Below are 16,817 nucleotides of genomic sequence, written 5' to 3' on the forward strand. Positions count from 1 at the left end.
ACTTTCTTAACCTGATAAAGAGCAACTATTGAAACCCTACTATTAACATTATTCTTAATGATGAAATGACTGAATGCTTTCTTCCAGAGATTAGGAAAAAGGCAAGGATGTCTGTTTTCATCACTATTACTCAGTGTTATATTGCCCAGACAATAAGGCAACAAAAAGAAAAATAGAGAAATTAAATATAAATAGTGTGGTTTTTTTGTTCTCTTAACCATGTCTTTTGTAGTGCAAGAATGTTTCTAATTTGTATGAAGTCTAATTTGTCAGGTTCTTTTTTTTTTTTTTTTTTAATGGACCTGTTTTGGGTGTTCTGTCTTAAGACATGTGAGATTTCAGAAAACCAAAGTATACTTTGCAGAGTGGGAGAAAATGTTTTACTACATAGGTAGGGAATTTTGATGACAGAGGTCAATTTAAAAACTTTTTATTTGTTGTGACTATCTTGCAGATGTTAATTTTCTCCAGGGAAAGACTTAAAAAATATAGCTGATAGTTTGATTTGTGCTGCAGGGTAGATTAATTAAAATCACATTTTGTCACCTAGAAGTTCCAGATTATGACAGCATCAGACTCTGAAACTATCTATACTTTTTAAAAGGCCAGCATCAACAAAGGACAGTTTACAACCCCTGAAAACAGTTTTTTAGCAATATATATATATATATATATATATTTAGCAATATATATATATATATATTTTTTAGCAATATATATATATATTTAGCAATATATATATATATATTTAGCAATATATATATATATATTTTTTTTAGCAATATATATATATATGTATATATTTGTGTGTGTGTGTAAAACTACAGTTTAAAAGAGAGTTTTCTTCCCTGTAATTTGTGAAAAGCAAATGGAGAATGGTTCTTAGTTAATTTTTTTTTTTTTATTTTTAGTTATGTTTTCTGCTTTACTAAAGACTCAGTTACCTAGGGATTATTTTTGGTCTTTCCTCTAATACTGTGAAATATCCTGAAGTGGTCTTTACTTTGTATCTCCTTGAGACTGCCTATTTCACCACAAACTTTACTATTTTCATCCTGCTCTTTTTTTAATATGTTCAAAATTTGGTCAGTTCTCTTTTAAAAAAAATTATTTTTGATGTTTATTTTTGAGAGAGACAGAGCACAAGCCAGGAAAGGGCAGAGAGAGAAGGAAACAGAATCTGAAGCAGGGTCCAGGCTCTGAGCTGTTAGCACAGAGCCCAATGCTGAGCTCAAACTCACAAACTGTGAGATCATGAGCTGAAGTCTAAAGCTTAACTGACTGAGCCACCCAGGTACCCTGGTCAATGTTCTTTTTAAAGAATGTTCAATGTGTGTGTATAGGGTTCCTCAACAGATTACTTTCAATTGGCTATCTTAGAGCCTGATATTGTTTGAATATTTGTTTAGCAACCAATGGCAGGTTCTTTATTCATTTCTCTCCATAGTAATAAGATTTTGATGGTAACTGAATGTTCTTCCTCTTCTGGAGAAGCTTAAGGACCTTGTAGTGATGTTTTATTTTGACTTGGTTGTCTTTTCTTTTCTTTTCTTTTCTTTTCTTTTCTTTTCTTTTCTTTTCTTTTCTTTTCTTTTCTTTTCTTTTTTCTTTTTTTTCTTTTCTTTTTTCTTTTCTTTTTCTTTCCTTTCTCTTTCTCTTTTTTCTCTTTCTTTTGTTTTCTTTTGTTTTCTTTTGTTTTCTTTTCTTTTCTTTCTGAAATACCATTTGACACTCACCTGCCCTTGTAAAATGATACTATGGTTTCATGTATTTACTTTACAGTTCTAATGTCTTATTTATCTGTCTTTTAATGGGGCATCTTTCATGAGCACCTTTCATGAGTACCCACATAGTAAATTATATCTTGTAGATTTGGATATTCTGGGTTAATTATGATAAAAACTCTACAGCAAAATAGTACTTTCAGTTTTTAGCATGAAGATAAATATAGAGTAAATCCATGTGAAAGTGTGATCTATAGAAAGGGCTTGTAATAAGAACACTTGGCTCTGAGTTCTGTTTCTACCACTTATTTATTTATTTATGTAACCTTTATGAAGTTTTTCTAAGCTCTTAGGGCATGTCTTCCTTAGTAAAAGAAAAAAAAGATGGTACATGGTACATATATGTATAACTTTCTATCCTATTATAATTAATATTATACTTTTTAATGTGGTTGTAAGAGTTAAATGAGTAAATTTTCAAGGAAGTAGTTTGTAAACCATACAGCATAGAACTCTTTCCTATAATTTACAAAAACTGTCTTTATTTTCAAGTAACTTTTATTTTGAAAAAGTTGACTATAGTGTGGCCAGTTTGTCTCCAATTTACTGTTCGATTTATTCTTCAGGTATTTCTTACCTGCGATTAAACTAAGGATAGATTAAGCACTAGATGCCCTTTTTTTTTTCTGGCTTTTCTTCTATACTTCTTCCTTACCTAAATTCTGCCTCTTATTGTTTAGAGATTCAGGACTAAAGAGTTTGTTGGAGTAAAGGTATTAGGAAATGATGTGCTCTTGACTGTTAGGGGAATTTATCATTTATTTTATACTGTAACTTATTTGGTAAAGAACACAGAAATAGGCTTAATGATCAGTTTCTTCCTCCTTCTGAGCATGACTCTGAAAACATTGACTTTTTTGTTGTTGTTGTTCCATCTTCTAGTTACAACAGTTGGAGCTTGCGCAGATACAGCATAGAGATGCTAACCTCACAGCTCTTGCGGCTATTGGACCAAGAAAGAAGAGACCACTAGAATCTGGGTCTGGAAGTGAGGTATTGAAGTAACGTTTGTTATTTTATTTTTCATGTCAAGAAAGCAAGCCAAAAGGAAGCAAAGACATGTACATAGTTTATCCTACCTTGCATGCCGGTGCTGCCAAATGCTTGTTAAAACTCTCCTTTGCCTATTTTATAAAATATTAACTTTGCCTGTTTTTTTAGGATATATATCACCTTGAACTTTACTCCTCTTGATTACTTATTTTATACTTCTTTCTTTTCCCTCCACCCACCCCCGTCTCTACTCATAATGAGTCACATTATCTCAGTTTTTTATTTCTGTGCATTCTTTCCACTGGTCTTAGATAATCCTCTTCCTACTGTATATCTAAATCGAGTTCATATCTTTTTTTCTTAAGTTTTTTAAAAAAATATTTATTTATTTTTGAGAGAGAGAAAGACTGACCCCGCATGAGTGGGGAAGGGGCAGAGAGAGAGGGAGACAGAGGATCTGCAGCAGGCTCTGCAGTGACAGCAGAGATCCAGATGTGGGGCTCCAACTCATGAACTATGAGATCACGACCTGAGCCGAAGTCAGATGTTCAACCAACTGAGCCACCCAGATGCCCCCAGTTCATATCTTAAGATCAAATCTGACATCTTTTTCTTCCATGAACCCCAATTACGCATTCCTTCATTGACTTCTTGTCTCAGTACATAATGTGTTTGCATGGCAGATTCTTCCCTGTTCCTTATATGATGCATATTTTTTCTTTGCAAGATTTTAAACTTTTTGAGCAGATATAATCCTATTCATTTGTATTCCTCCACAGAACTTACATACTCAATAAAAATTGTTAATTGTTTGATTAGCACCAAGAAAGAAGCTGACCTACATCTGTAGAACAATTATTTGATGTAATGTTAGATTTGTGGATCGATTATCAGGGTGAGATACAGGTACCACTGAGGTAGGGTCAGCAATAGGAGAGCCATGGCTCATCTGTTTTGCTCTGTAAAATTTAAATATGCTTTGAGACCAGCTCCTCCCTAACATATACCCTGAACATTGACAGTTCCTGAATAAATGACAATCATCTCAGTAGAGGAAGGATTTAAAAAATCTAGTTGTTTTTTATTATAAATGTAATGAATGCAATATGTTCACAGGTCCCCCAAAAAATCACAGTATAAAAAATGTTTGAAAAATAAGTGTCCCTCCTCACAGATTTCTAGTTCCCCGTCTCCTGCCCAACCAGACGAAACCATTATTAAGATTTTTGACATAGCCTTCTAAAAATTTATTATGAATATGCACATGTATCTTATGGGTGTTCACAGATCCACGTGCTTGATTTTGTTTTTACTTAATTGTGATCAGACTATGCCTATTGTTCTGCCCTTGATGTTTTTTCCCCTTTTCTGTAATCTCCGTCACATAATTGACCTCCATACTTTTTAAAGGTATAGGACATTACAATGTGTAGATAAACATAATTTACTCAACCCATTCTGTAATGGAAATTTAGTTTTCTTCCAGAACGTTCTTGAACTTACATTGTATAATGTAACTGTAGGCTAAATTCCTAACAATGGAATTCCTGGTTTAAAGGATATGCATAACATGAAAAACTTTTTGGAAAAATTCAAACACACAAAAAATAGTATAATGAATCCCCCCCATATACTCACCACTCTGGTACACCTACTATCAATGTATACCCAGTCTTATTTAAATCTGTACCAACTTTCTCTGGTTTTTTATACCTCAGGTTATTTTTTTTTTAAGTTTATTTATTTATTTTGAGAGTGAGCATGTATGGAGGATGGGAGGGAAGGGCAGAGAGCAAGAGCGAGAGTGAGAGCGAGAGAGCGAGAGAGAGAGAGAGAGAGAGAGAATCCCAAGCAGGCTCCTCACTGTTAACATAGAGCCTGACATGGGGCTCAAACTCATGAACCATGAGATCATGACTTGAACTGAAATCAAGAGTCAGACATTTAACCTACGGAGCTACCCAGGTGCCCCTTCCTCAGGTTATTTTAGTCAGTTCTAGACTCAGTATCATTTTATCCATAAATATTGTTTGTTGCTTTTGATTTTTGTTACATATTTAAAAATGACCCTCTGAATAAGTTGTATCAGTTTTTAAATCCATTAGTTCCTATTTAACATTAACACTGAGATTATCTTTGCCCTTAGATGGTTGAAAATGTAATTTTTAATGGAGTATTTAAATTGCAAGTAAAATTGAGTAGTTTTTTCCTATGTATATTGGTACTTTCAGTTTACTTTTTGCAACTGAGTTACGTTTTTCAATTGATTAAGAAAATGGAACACACCACACCCCTCCACCCCCCTTTCCAGTTGTCTAGGCTTTCTTGTAAAGTATTTTATTTTCCTAAAAAGAAGATCTTCTGAGTGTTTGTGCTCTGGCTTTCCATTCTATTTGGGAAGGCCTTTCTTAATTAGAATTATGTGTTAATACATTTATCATTTCACTTTTTAAGTACAAATCTTTGATTCATCCAGAATTTCTTTTGAGTAGGAGTTAAGATGTGGCTTTATCTTTATTCCCTTCTTCTTTGTTCTCCCCCAGGCTCACAAATCGTCCCAATACTATTTATTCAATAATTCTTTCCCCACTGATTTGAAGTGCTACCTTTATCACACAGATTCAGTATTGAATACAAATTCCCATATGAATTTGGGTCTGTTTCTGTATACTGTGATCCAGTGCTATCTAATAGAAATTTTTGTGAGAAAATGTTGTATCCATGCTGTCTTGAATGGCTACATACAGCTGTTGAGCAGTTGAACTGTGGCTACTGATTGAGGAAATAAAATTTTAATTTTTAATTCTATTGATATATATCTATTTATGTATTACTACAAAATCTTTATTTTTCCCCATCCTAACCATTTTAAAGTTACACAGTTCAATAGCGTTAAGTGTATTCAATTTGTCGTGCAACATATCTACAGAACTCTTTCGTTTTGTAAAACTGAAACTCTATGCCCATTAAGAACTCCCCATTTTCCCCACAGCCCCTAATAACTGCCATTCCACTTTGATTCTGTGAACTTGACTACTTAAATACCTCATGTAAGTGGGATCATATAGTATTTGTATTTTTGTTACTGGTTTATTTCACTTGGCATAATGTCCTCAAGGTTGCACATCTTAATGTATTGAAAAAATATGGTAGGGATGCCTGGGTGGCTCAGTTGGTTAAGCATCAAACTTTAGGTCATGATCTCATGGTTTATGAGTTTGAGCCCCACATCGGTGTCTGTGCTGACAGCTCAGAGCCTGGACCCTGCTTCAGATTCTGTGTCTCTCTCTGTCTCTGTCTCTCTGTCTCTCTCTCTCTGTTCCTCCCTCACTCTTTTCTCTCTCTCAAAAATAAACAAACATTAAAAAAATCAAAAAATAAAAATATGGTAAAACTAGCCCAGTGGAGAGTTTTTATGTTTTTATTATTTCTCTACCACAGGATGACCCACTGCCCTTTATTTTTGGTCTCTGTATATGAATGTGTGTAAATATTTTATTAAAACTGGGGCATGCTATTTCATCATGAAGCATATTCCTATATATATGACTTAGCATACTTGTTTCTTTTTTGCGAGAATAGTTATTTATAATTTTTTTTTCCCATCCACAGAGTTATTATTTACACCTCCTTTGAGAAAGAGCTATAGAGATATCTAAATTCCTATCCTTCCTTTCTATTAGTATTATACAATAAATCCTATATTATAGCACATGGGGTGAGTACACTTGCTTTGAACACAGACAAATCTGGGTTTTGTTCTTTACTGTTAAGTTTTATAATTTTTGACACCTCCTTTAAACACAGTACCTCAATTTTCCCCATTTGGAAAATGGGTATAATACCAGCCTGTAATGTTTTAAAGATTGGATTCTGCAGTGTTTAGCTAGTTTCTGGCCTCACGAGTGGACTTAATAAATTATCATTATTGTCATCATAGTAATAGTACCATTATTTTATCTTTTAATCATATTTTATAAGTAGTCTTCATGGTCCATAGTAAATTTGAAATGTTAACCATTAATCTCTTGAGACCTTTGCTTCTCTATCTCATTTGAGTTTGTCACAAATTTTAAAAACAAAACATTCCCTGGTTTACAATAATCAGAGATTTTTAAGTGTTTTTTTCTTTTACTGTATGTTCAAATCTGAGAAAGGTCATAGGTTAGGGGTCAGAGAGAAATGTATTTTTGGTGTTCAGAGATAAAAAAAAAACTAGTTTATATGATTTGTCTTGGCATTAAAATGCAAGATTATTAATTTTAAATTTCAAAACAGATGTGTCATAACTTGTGTTTAAATGTATTGAAGAGTGCGTTTGCTTGGTGCTTCTTTAGTTTTGAGAATTTAGGCGTGTACATTTTCCCCTATATTTCTTGGGTTTTAAGCTTAGGTAGTTGTCAGATTTTACTGTATTATATAACAGTACTTTTAAGTAATGCTAACCTAAATTGAAAATATCCATTTCTTTAATGAGCTGGTAACATTTTAGTACAATCCTTATTTTGAAATTAGCTTGAAGACTATTATTTGTTGATTTTTATTTATGATATTTTAACTTTAAAGGCCATTTTCTTTTAAAAATGAGAAACTGGAGAAATGATGTTTTAGGTTTATTACTGATTTATTTGCCCTCCCAGTAACTTAAATTGCATTAATTTGAATTATTAAAAACATTTTTTTAATGTTTATTTTTGAGAGGGAGAGGCAGAGCATGAGTAGGGGAGGAGCAGAGAGGGAGGGAGACACAAAATCTGAAGCAGGCTCCAGTATCTGAGCAATCAGCACAGAGCCCAGCGTGGGGCTTGAACTCACGAACCACAAGACCATGACCTGAGCCTAGGTTGGATGCTTAACCTACTGAGTCACCCAGGTGCCCCTAACTGGAATTATTTAAAACTCTTTATTCATTTGTCTTATTCCCTCACAAAGAATGCAGAAGTTATGTATAAAACCAGAAACTGAGGCTTTACTTTTTATCTTCTTTGTAGATGGGAACCTGAAATCTTACCTATTTGATTTAAATTGGTTAGGATAAGCAGATAATCCCAGAGGGGAGTGAAGTAGAGTCTGGTTCTTTGAAGAATAACTCCTTAGTTTAAATGCATTTTTTTTTTTTTTTGTCTACTAAAAATGCAGAAAATTAAGCTTACTAGTACCTTTCACATTCATAGATTATCATTTTTGTTGATAATAAATCAACAATAATACATTTGGAGAAATTAGTTTTGGACTTTTGTCCTTTAGTATTTTTTTTCTGTTATGTAAAATAAAGCAAAATTATCTCTTATCCTTAAAAAGATTTGTATAACCCATATATTAGACTGGCCCCTTATACAAACCGTAAGAGACTCTTAAATACTGAGAACAAACTGAGGGTTGATGGGGGTGGGGGAGAGGGGAAAGTGGGTAATGGGCATTGAGGAGGGCACCTGCTGGGATGAGCACTGGGTGTTGTATGGAAGCCAATTTGACAATAAATTATATTTAATGTAAAAAAATAAACTGGCCCCTTATAGATTTACATTTGATATTCTCTTCTAGAAGTCCTTTTTTTTTCTTTTTTTTTTTTCCTCTTCTAGAAGTCTTTTAAAAAGTTGAATAGCATCAGCTACTGTCTTCCTTGTGTTAACCCTGGCAAAAAGCAACAAGTACCAATTATCATTTTGAATCAACTATTTATACCATAAACCTGTCAGCTTTACAAAGGGAAGAAATAGGGGTGCCTGGGTGGCTCAGTTAGTTAAGCATCCAACTTTGGCTCAGGTCATGATCTCGAGGTTAGTGAGTTCAAGCCCCATGTCCAGCTCTGTGCTGACAGCTCAGAGCCTGGAGTCTGTTTCAGATTCTTCTCTCTCTCTCTCTGCCCCTCCCCTGCTTGTGTTCTCTCTTTCTCTAAGAATAAATAAACATCCAAAAAAATTTTTTAAGGGAGGGAAATAGTTAAAATTTACTGCTTGGTAATACTTGAATTTGTCCTTAATTTACTGCTGTGGTTTGAAGTTTTATGTGTGGGTGTGGGTGTATTTTTATATAAATATGTATTTATATATACACATATACATAAATGTGAAATTAGTTTTTAAACTAATATAGGCTATACAGATACTTATAACAGTAAATTAGAACCTACTTTAAGGTTTAGAGTGTTTGCATGTTTGTATTGCTTATGTATATTGCTTAGATCATGTGCGTGGGGTCCTTTGGAATGTTAAGACATTAACTGTACTTCCTGTATTAATTTTAGATCCTTGGATTAGAAAGGATCTTTATTAACAGTACTTTCAAATAGTTCACATAGCTTATTAATGATCCAATATTAATAATGATATTTCTTCATTTTTGTTGAATATAAAGATAGGTTTTATTTTTACTTTATAACATATCTTAAAAATCCCATCATTACACATAAAAGCAATTTTGGAGCTATGAAAGTACACATTTTGGAATTTCAACATGCAGTTTTACTCTCATTGCTTTTTTACAAACATAAATAAATGAGGCCTCTTGAGAACATTTAATTATTCAATTGGCTTAAAATTGCTGATATTTCTTTTAAAATTAAGTGGTTTCAGTACCAAATCAGCTACATGGTGCTTATAGTATTGATGTGTCTAGTATATGTTGCTTAAAATGGTGTTCATTTGCTAACCAGAATGAAGAAATTATCAAGTGGATAGTATATGTTTGCTCTGTCTTGAAGCAGGCTAGAATGCTACCCTATAAGATTTTAACTCTTCGGTGGGGGAGGGGGTGTGTGTGCCTGGGTAGCCCAGTCAGTTAAGCCTCCTACTCTTGGTTTCAGCTCAGGTCATGATCCCAAGGTTCCTGGGATCAAGCCCCACGCTGACAGTGCAGAGCCTGCTGGGAATTCTCTCTCACATGCGCTCTCTCTCTCTCTCTCTCTCTCTCTCTCTCTCTCTGCCCCTCTGCCCTCCTCAACCCCCCATGCATTCTCTTTCAGAATGAATAAATAAACTTAAAAAAAAAAAATAAGAGGGATAAGAGAAGAAAGGGCTTTTACGAAACTTTGCTTAGCAATAAATTAAAAGTTTGAAATCAAAAATAGGTTTTTTGACATGAAAGGGCACAGCTTTAATCTTTATGTTCTTGAGGGGCACAGGTAGTGCCATTTTTTACCACCATTCTTTTGTGCTAGGCTACAGTGGAACCATAACTTCTGAAGTGTGCATTGTTATCTATTATAGCTGACTTGGAGATTTAAACATACTTATTGTCATCTAACACTGGCTATAAATATCACATAGATTGGCTGGAATTTAGAGCATGTTATTACTTTAAATAAAGAAGTAGCTCCTCATTTTTAAAATGTTATTTAATTCACACTTCCATAAACAGATCTGCCTCTTTTAAATTTTCCAGAGATACAGAGGTTGACTTTGTCAGCCATGTTCAGGGACTTCATGCGAAATATGTTAAAGTGCACATTATGGATTTATCTTTCCTTCTTCCCAAATTTCCCTTAAATATTGGTAAAGGAGTGAAAACATAAATACACAAGAATAAGGAAGAGAAGAGAAAACAGCAATAAGAGTATTTAGTAGTATTTGAGTTGAAATTGACTAGAGACTGGAGGCATTGTTTCTAAAGAAATAATAATAATAACCAAGAGAAGAGGCCTTAAGTATTAATATGAACATGTTGGCAAGGATAAGCAGATATGTAAGGGAAACCTCTTACATGAAAAGTTAAAAGGAGAATGTGGAAAAAAAGGTATGAAGCAGTAGGAAACTAGAAAAAAAAAATGTAAAAAGCAGAATGTGTCACAAACATGAAACAAGAATAAAAGCTATTTTTAACAATGACTAGAGAAAATGGAAGACCCTTGGGAACTGAAAGTGTGAGAGCAGAAATAAGCAATAATAGAAAGGGTTAGAAGTTAAAACATAGGGGGATGCCTGGGTGGCTCAGTCGGTTAAGCGACCGACTTTAGCTTGGGTCATGATCTTGCGGTTCGTGAGTTTGAGCCCTGCATCCGGCTCGGCTGACAGCTCAGAGCCTGGAGCTTGCTTCGGATTCTGTCTCCCTCCCTCTCTGCCCCTCCCCCCACTCATGCTCTTTCTCTCTCTCGAAGATAAATAAACATTAAAAAAAATTTTTTTTTTAAAGTTAACACTTAGGTCAAATCCAAACAAGTATTTTTTTTTTTAAAAGACAAAGATAGTATGGTGTATTTGTATTATGTCAAATTTGGTAAGGTAGAGCTGCATTTCCCAGAATACCTTTTCTTGCATAGTTCCTGGTTACTGTGGGCAATGAGGTGTTTTGATTTTGCAAGGTGGAAGTGAGACTGCATCCATATTCTTACTCTCAAAAGATAAGCATGGGCACCCTGGGAGCTACTGCAACTCACAAACATTCTTGGCATGGGAGAGCCACAGGGCTCCTCAGCTTCCCCCATTTCCTCTCTATCGGCTTCTCCAAACACTGGGCCAGGCCCAGCCCCAGACAGAATCAACAGCTGAACATAAATTGACCAGGTTCACCATTACTTAAGGCCAAATCTCCATTATAAATGCCATATTCTCTATCATTCCTAGTGTTCTCTGTTCAAATGCTGACTGATAAAGACACCTGTATCATAATTAGTTGTAGAAGAACAGTAATGTAGTAATGATGGGCTCCTAAATTAGTTCTAGGTTTTCCAGAATTGGTTCTCAGGTCTAATTACATTTAAAAGCATTAGCAGCCGTTTCGAGTGGCAGAGGGGACACTGGTGATCCATGGCTTGCTATACCAAAGCAGTTAGTTTATCAGCTTTAGACACTAGTAATCAAGTGCCCATAAAAGGTAAGACTATGGGAGACCAAGTATTTACTGCCACAGAACATTTTAACATGAAAATAATAATAATGGGATAGGTTGATCCCTTCAAACTATATTGGGGAACTTAGGAAAGGAAACGGCTTTAGCTTCTGAGCTCAGAATCCACATAAAGAAGTGAAATCCTCTATGATTGCTGTAAAAGAAACCCCTATCTCTTGTAGCCAAAGGCAGAGATTTCTGAAAACCAAACCCAAAATCTAATCCTGCAGGTGGCTGAGTTACAATATAAATTGAACTTCTAGTTTGGTAGTCTCTTGTGTTAAGGTTATGTAGAGAAAGAATGGAAAACTGAAAATTGGGGTGGGGAATATGGGCAGATTCCAGTGAAGCTAGGTACCTTGGACTCCTTAATTCTGCCTAGCCACCTTTACTTTACCATCCTACCTCTGTCTGAGGGAAGTTAGTCTCCTGAGGAATCTATAATGGCTTGCCTTAAGGTAGTTAAGTTGCTTTTTAAGAGACTGCTGATCTTCTCTCACCACCTCTCATTGCTTTTATACCTCTGTAACCCCCTTGCAACAGCCCCCAGGACATGAGGTACTTACCTACTAAGTGTTACCCATGAGGAAGTGTGATCCACACTGAAAGAAATAAATGATTTATCTGCAATTACCTGGGGGATGGTATAGGAATGGAATAGAGCAGAAGGTATATAAAATTGAATCAGGCTGAATTTATTGATAAAGGCTCACTAAGCAGAGATTCCAGATTGAAGGTACTAGGTCAGAGGGCTATGAGTGGTTCTAACAGTTTGCTTGGTTAGTTAACTAAAAACTACACTAAAAGGTGGCCTAAACTAAGTAAAGTTGAGATAGATGCTAGAACTTTATTTATATAGTATAGAGGAAGTTATCCAAAGGTTTAAGGAGATTAGAATGCTAGAGTGGGTTTTTCATTAAAAAAACAAAAAACTTGATCACACGTGTTCCCCAGGTGAGTCTAGAGACCACTCCTTTTCTCAGAGCTCTGAGAAATCCACTCAGGAGGAGAGCCCCAACATCCTTGAAGAGCTCTATTGGCTGTTTTTTAAAAGAATGACAGGATAACTATTGCCATCAAATTAGGATCCTTGAATTATTCAGGAGTAATGGAATCCCAGGTGACAGCAACAAATACTGGCACTTAATTGCAAAAGACAAAGGGTGAGGGTGTGGTTACTGTAATGGTAAGGAAAGCCAAAGTGGTAATCAGAGAATTCTGAGTTGGCAGAGATCTTTTTCATGGGTGAATTTGGTTATAGTATCTGTACAGCTGAGATAGATGGGAAACTTTATGAATTATTCATTGATTTTTTATATACAGAAGAGCTCTAGACCTGGGGAACAGAAGTGTGACTTGAATGACCTCAACAGAGTTTATAACCCCTCAATCTGTCCCCAGATGTAAGCCAGGTCCAAGAACCTTTCAATGAAGGGAAAGCTGGGTCCTGCCATATAGCCAAAAATTTATACTGTTGATCTGCTTCTAGGCTTCCCCCAAAGACCTGCAGCCATTTACTAGAATAATGGACATTGGGGAATGAGAAATAGACTCTTTAGGGATTGCTGAATATTGACTCTGAGTGTAATGAATTCTAGAACATTCCAAACACCACTGTTTTCTATCAGTCAATGGAGTTTTGGCTTAGGCCCATCTAACAGTGGGCCCAATGTGGTCGGTTATTTCCATTTTTCTGGAATGCATAATTGGAGTAGACATATTGAACAGCTAACAGAGATCCCACATTGGTTAACTGACCTGTGGAAGCCACTAGAATGTTATCTACTTACCAAGATAAATTATTACATGGAGGGATTGCAGAGCTACCATTAAGAATTTGAAAGATGCAGAAGTGGTGATTCCTATCACATCCCTATTCAACTTAACTGTTTGGCATTGAAGAGGACAGATGGATCTTAGAGAACGATAGTGGGTTATCATAAGCTTAATCAAATGGTGGCTTCAATTAAAGTTGTTCCAAGTGAGGTTTTGTTGCTGGAACAAATCAATGCAACCCCTGGCATTCGGTATGGAAATATTGATCTGATATATGCTTTTTTTTTTCTATATACTTATTAGGCAAAACCATCAGAATTAATTTGCTTTCAACTGGTGGTGTCAGCAGTATACCTCCACTAACTTATCTCAGACTTTATGTCATAAGCTAGCCTGCAAGGAGTTGGATAGCCTCTCCCTTCCATAGGACATATGCTGATCCATTATATTGGTTCCATGATGATTTGATCTGCTGAGTTGGATGTAACAACTCCTATAGACATTTTGGTAAAGTGCATGCATGCCAGAGAGAGGATAATTCTCACAAAAATTCAGGTGCCTGTTACCTTGATGAACTTTCTAGGAGTCCAGTGGTTTGGATTATGTTGAGATACCTTTTCTAAGGTAAAAAATAAATTAAATAAATAAATAAATAAATAAATAAATAAATAAATAAATAAAAATAATAACAACCTGCTATACCTAGCTGATTTTTCCCGTCATAAAGTGGCACATTTGGATTTTAGAGGCAACATGTACCTCATTTGACCTGAAATGGGGACTATCCCCCTTTTCCAGAAATCTTGCTCTGCTCTGTTGACCTGACCAGGAGCTCCAAAGCCTACCTCTTTCACTTACTGTCTGGAAATCTATTCTGTTTACTTTCTCTATTTTATTTCCAGTGGGTCCCTCTCTGTCAACTCTTCCTAGGTCCCTTTCTTGTCCCTGTCACTTATACCTTTCGATTCCTCAGATTGGTGATTTCTTTAATTTTTTTTTTTTTTAATGTTTATTTTTGGGAGGCAGAGACAGAGCACAAACGGAGGAGGGGCAGAGGGAGGGAGACACAGAATCCAAAGCAGGCTCCAGGCCCTGAGCTGACATGACAGCAGAGAACCGGACGTGGGGCTTGAACCCACTAACCATGAGATCATGACCTGAGCCAAAGTCAAGAGTCGGACACTTAACCGACTAAGCCACCCAGACACCCCTGGTGATTTCTTTTAAACAGCATTCTTGCCCAGCCTCTTTAAAGTGAAATTTTATATTTAAAATTTTTATTTTCATCAAGACATATGTTTAACTACTTTATAGTTCTACCAGCAGTATATGAAAGTGTGTGTCTATTAGTATCTCAGTACTGGATATTGTTATTCTAAAAGCCTGATGCCATTTGTTATCTCTTAGTTATTTGGTTAATCTCCTTTCTGTTCTCTATTCAGGAGAGATGGCATTTATATTCACTTATTCATTCAGTCGCCCCACTGTGCTAGGTACAGTGGTGAGAAGAATAGAACTAGGCCTCAGCTTGCTTGGAATTTATGGTCTAAACAGTTAGTTTTCTTTATGGCAGCTGGTCTGGCTATTCTGCCTTGTAACTGAGCATGATTAGGGAAGTACTTGGAGCTTGTGATACAGGACACCATTAATGAACTTTAGCATGGTGGTCTTTTTAGCAGTTGGCCATGGATATCTGTGGTTAAACTGGAAATTAGTATAATGTATATAAAATACAAGTTATCTGTGAAGAGCTGTCTGTGAACCTTTAAGATTTCCATGTCTTTTCAAGTATTTTTATTGTTACATTCCTCTGCTCCATTAAGTATTTTGGTCACCATTCCCCCCAGGGCAAATAGTGTTTTAATGCAGTTTTATATGGAATATTTGAGGCTTTATAAAATTTTTTTTTCTTCAAAGCACTTTAATTATAGTTAGCATAATAATGGGCTTATGCTGAGAGAGATTATTTTTTTAACTTGTCAAGCTTTAAGATGATTCCTAAAAGTTGTCGGGCTCCCAAGAAGCAGTTTTTGAAAGTGTGTCTATAAGCATACTGCTTCTGTAATTTAGACTAGTATGACTGTCTTTAGATTTCTTAAATTGTACTGTTCTCACATGACCAGTTATACTGTTATGCTTATTCCCTAATGTACTAGTAGCTGTTTGTCTCAGCCTTGTATGCAGCTATTTGGTTCCAACTTCAGTGTCTGTGAAGAGCACGAATTGCCTGTGTGATGTAGGACTGCTTTTGATAAATACCAGGCCTTAGAGGGTTTTCCAACGTGATGATAGATGAGTGTTAATTAACAACAAACTAATGTTTATGGGAAAAGTGGTTGGTAACTCCTTTGCTAAGCGTATCTTTCCATAGTTTAAATGACACTTAGTTTCTCTGTGAGATTTCCCCAAATTAGATGTTCAGATTGTCAATTAATGTTACCAGTGAAAACCCAAGTTTACTTGGACAGCAATATATCTGCCTTAGATATCGCAATAGTACTTTACTTTCTAATAACATTTAGAGTATATTGGTGAATTTCTATTTACGCATTTTCCCCAAGAATTCCGTAAAGTATTGAAAACAGTAACTACAAGTTGCTTTTGAAATGTTTATTCCAATTTGTTTGACTTACCAAATTGTGCCGATCTTTTGTGGGATTTTTTTGTTCAGATAAAATTCATATACTATAAGATTCACCACTTTAGAGTGTACAGTTGAGTAGTTTTTAGTGTATTCACATGGCTGTGCAACTATCACCATTATTTAATCACAGAACATTTTCATCACTCCAAAAAAGAAATTCCATAGCCATTAACTGTTCCCTCTGAGCACCTTGCAACCACTAATCTGCTTTCTTTCTTTATGGATTTGCTATGCTGAGCATTCATATAAATGGAATTATATAATATGTGATCTTTTGTATCTAACTTCTTTGACTTCACATAATGTTTTCAAGGGCCATCCGTATTGTAGCATTTGTCAGTACTTCATTCCTAATTATGGCTGAATACTTAATTTCTTTTGGGTATATTCCTAGGAGTGGAATTACTGGGTCATATAATAATAACTCAGTGATTGACTTTTTGAGGAATGCCAAACTCTTTTCCATAGCAGCTTCACCATTTTACATTCCTACCCATAATGCATGAGAGTTCCAATTTCTCTACATGATGGTCGTTAGTTGTTGTTGTCTGGTTTTGTTTTTGTTTTAATAGCCATTCCAGTGGGCATAAAGGGGTATCTCATTGTGGCTTTTGTTTTGCATTTCTCTAGTGACTACTAACATTGGACAACTTTTCATGTCCCTTTTGGTCATTTGTGTATTTACTTTGTAGAAATGAAGTCCAATCAGTCTTTTTCTTTGCTTGCTTGTAACCCAGTGTCACAGGATTTATATCTAAGAGTATTATAGTTTTTGCTTTTACATTTACATCTTT

The 16,817-nt window shown here is 35.3% G+C and overlaps 1 protein-coding gene across 1 annotated transcript in view; it reads left to right on the forward strand.

Annotated features, from left to right (window-relative positions):
* TAF4B (TATA-box binding protein associated factor 4b) overlaps window positions 1-16,817 on the forward strand; it is a 124,403-nt gene that overhangs the window by 88,756 nt on the left and 18,830 nt on the right. The window contains exon 14 of the mRNA XM_019465502.2: window positions 2,667-2,777. Coding sequence (XP_019321047.1) covers window positions 2,667-2,777 — 111 coding nt within the window. The remainder of the gene's footprint in view (window positions 1-2,666; window positions 2,778-16,817) is intronic.

This window comes from Panthera pardus, unplaced genomic scaffold, assembly GCF_024362965.1.
Source record: "Panthera pardus isolate Hobbes unplaced genomic scaffold, ASM2436296v1 HiC_scaffold_15, whole genome shotgun sequence".
Taxonomy (NCBI): Eukaryota; Metazoa; Chordata; class Mammalia; order Carnivora; family Felidae; genus Panthera; species Panthera pardus.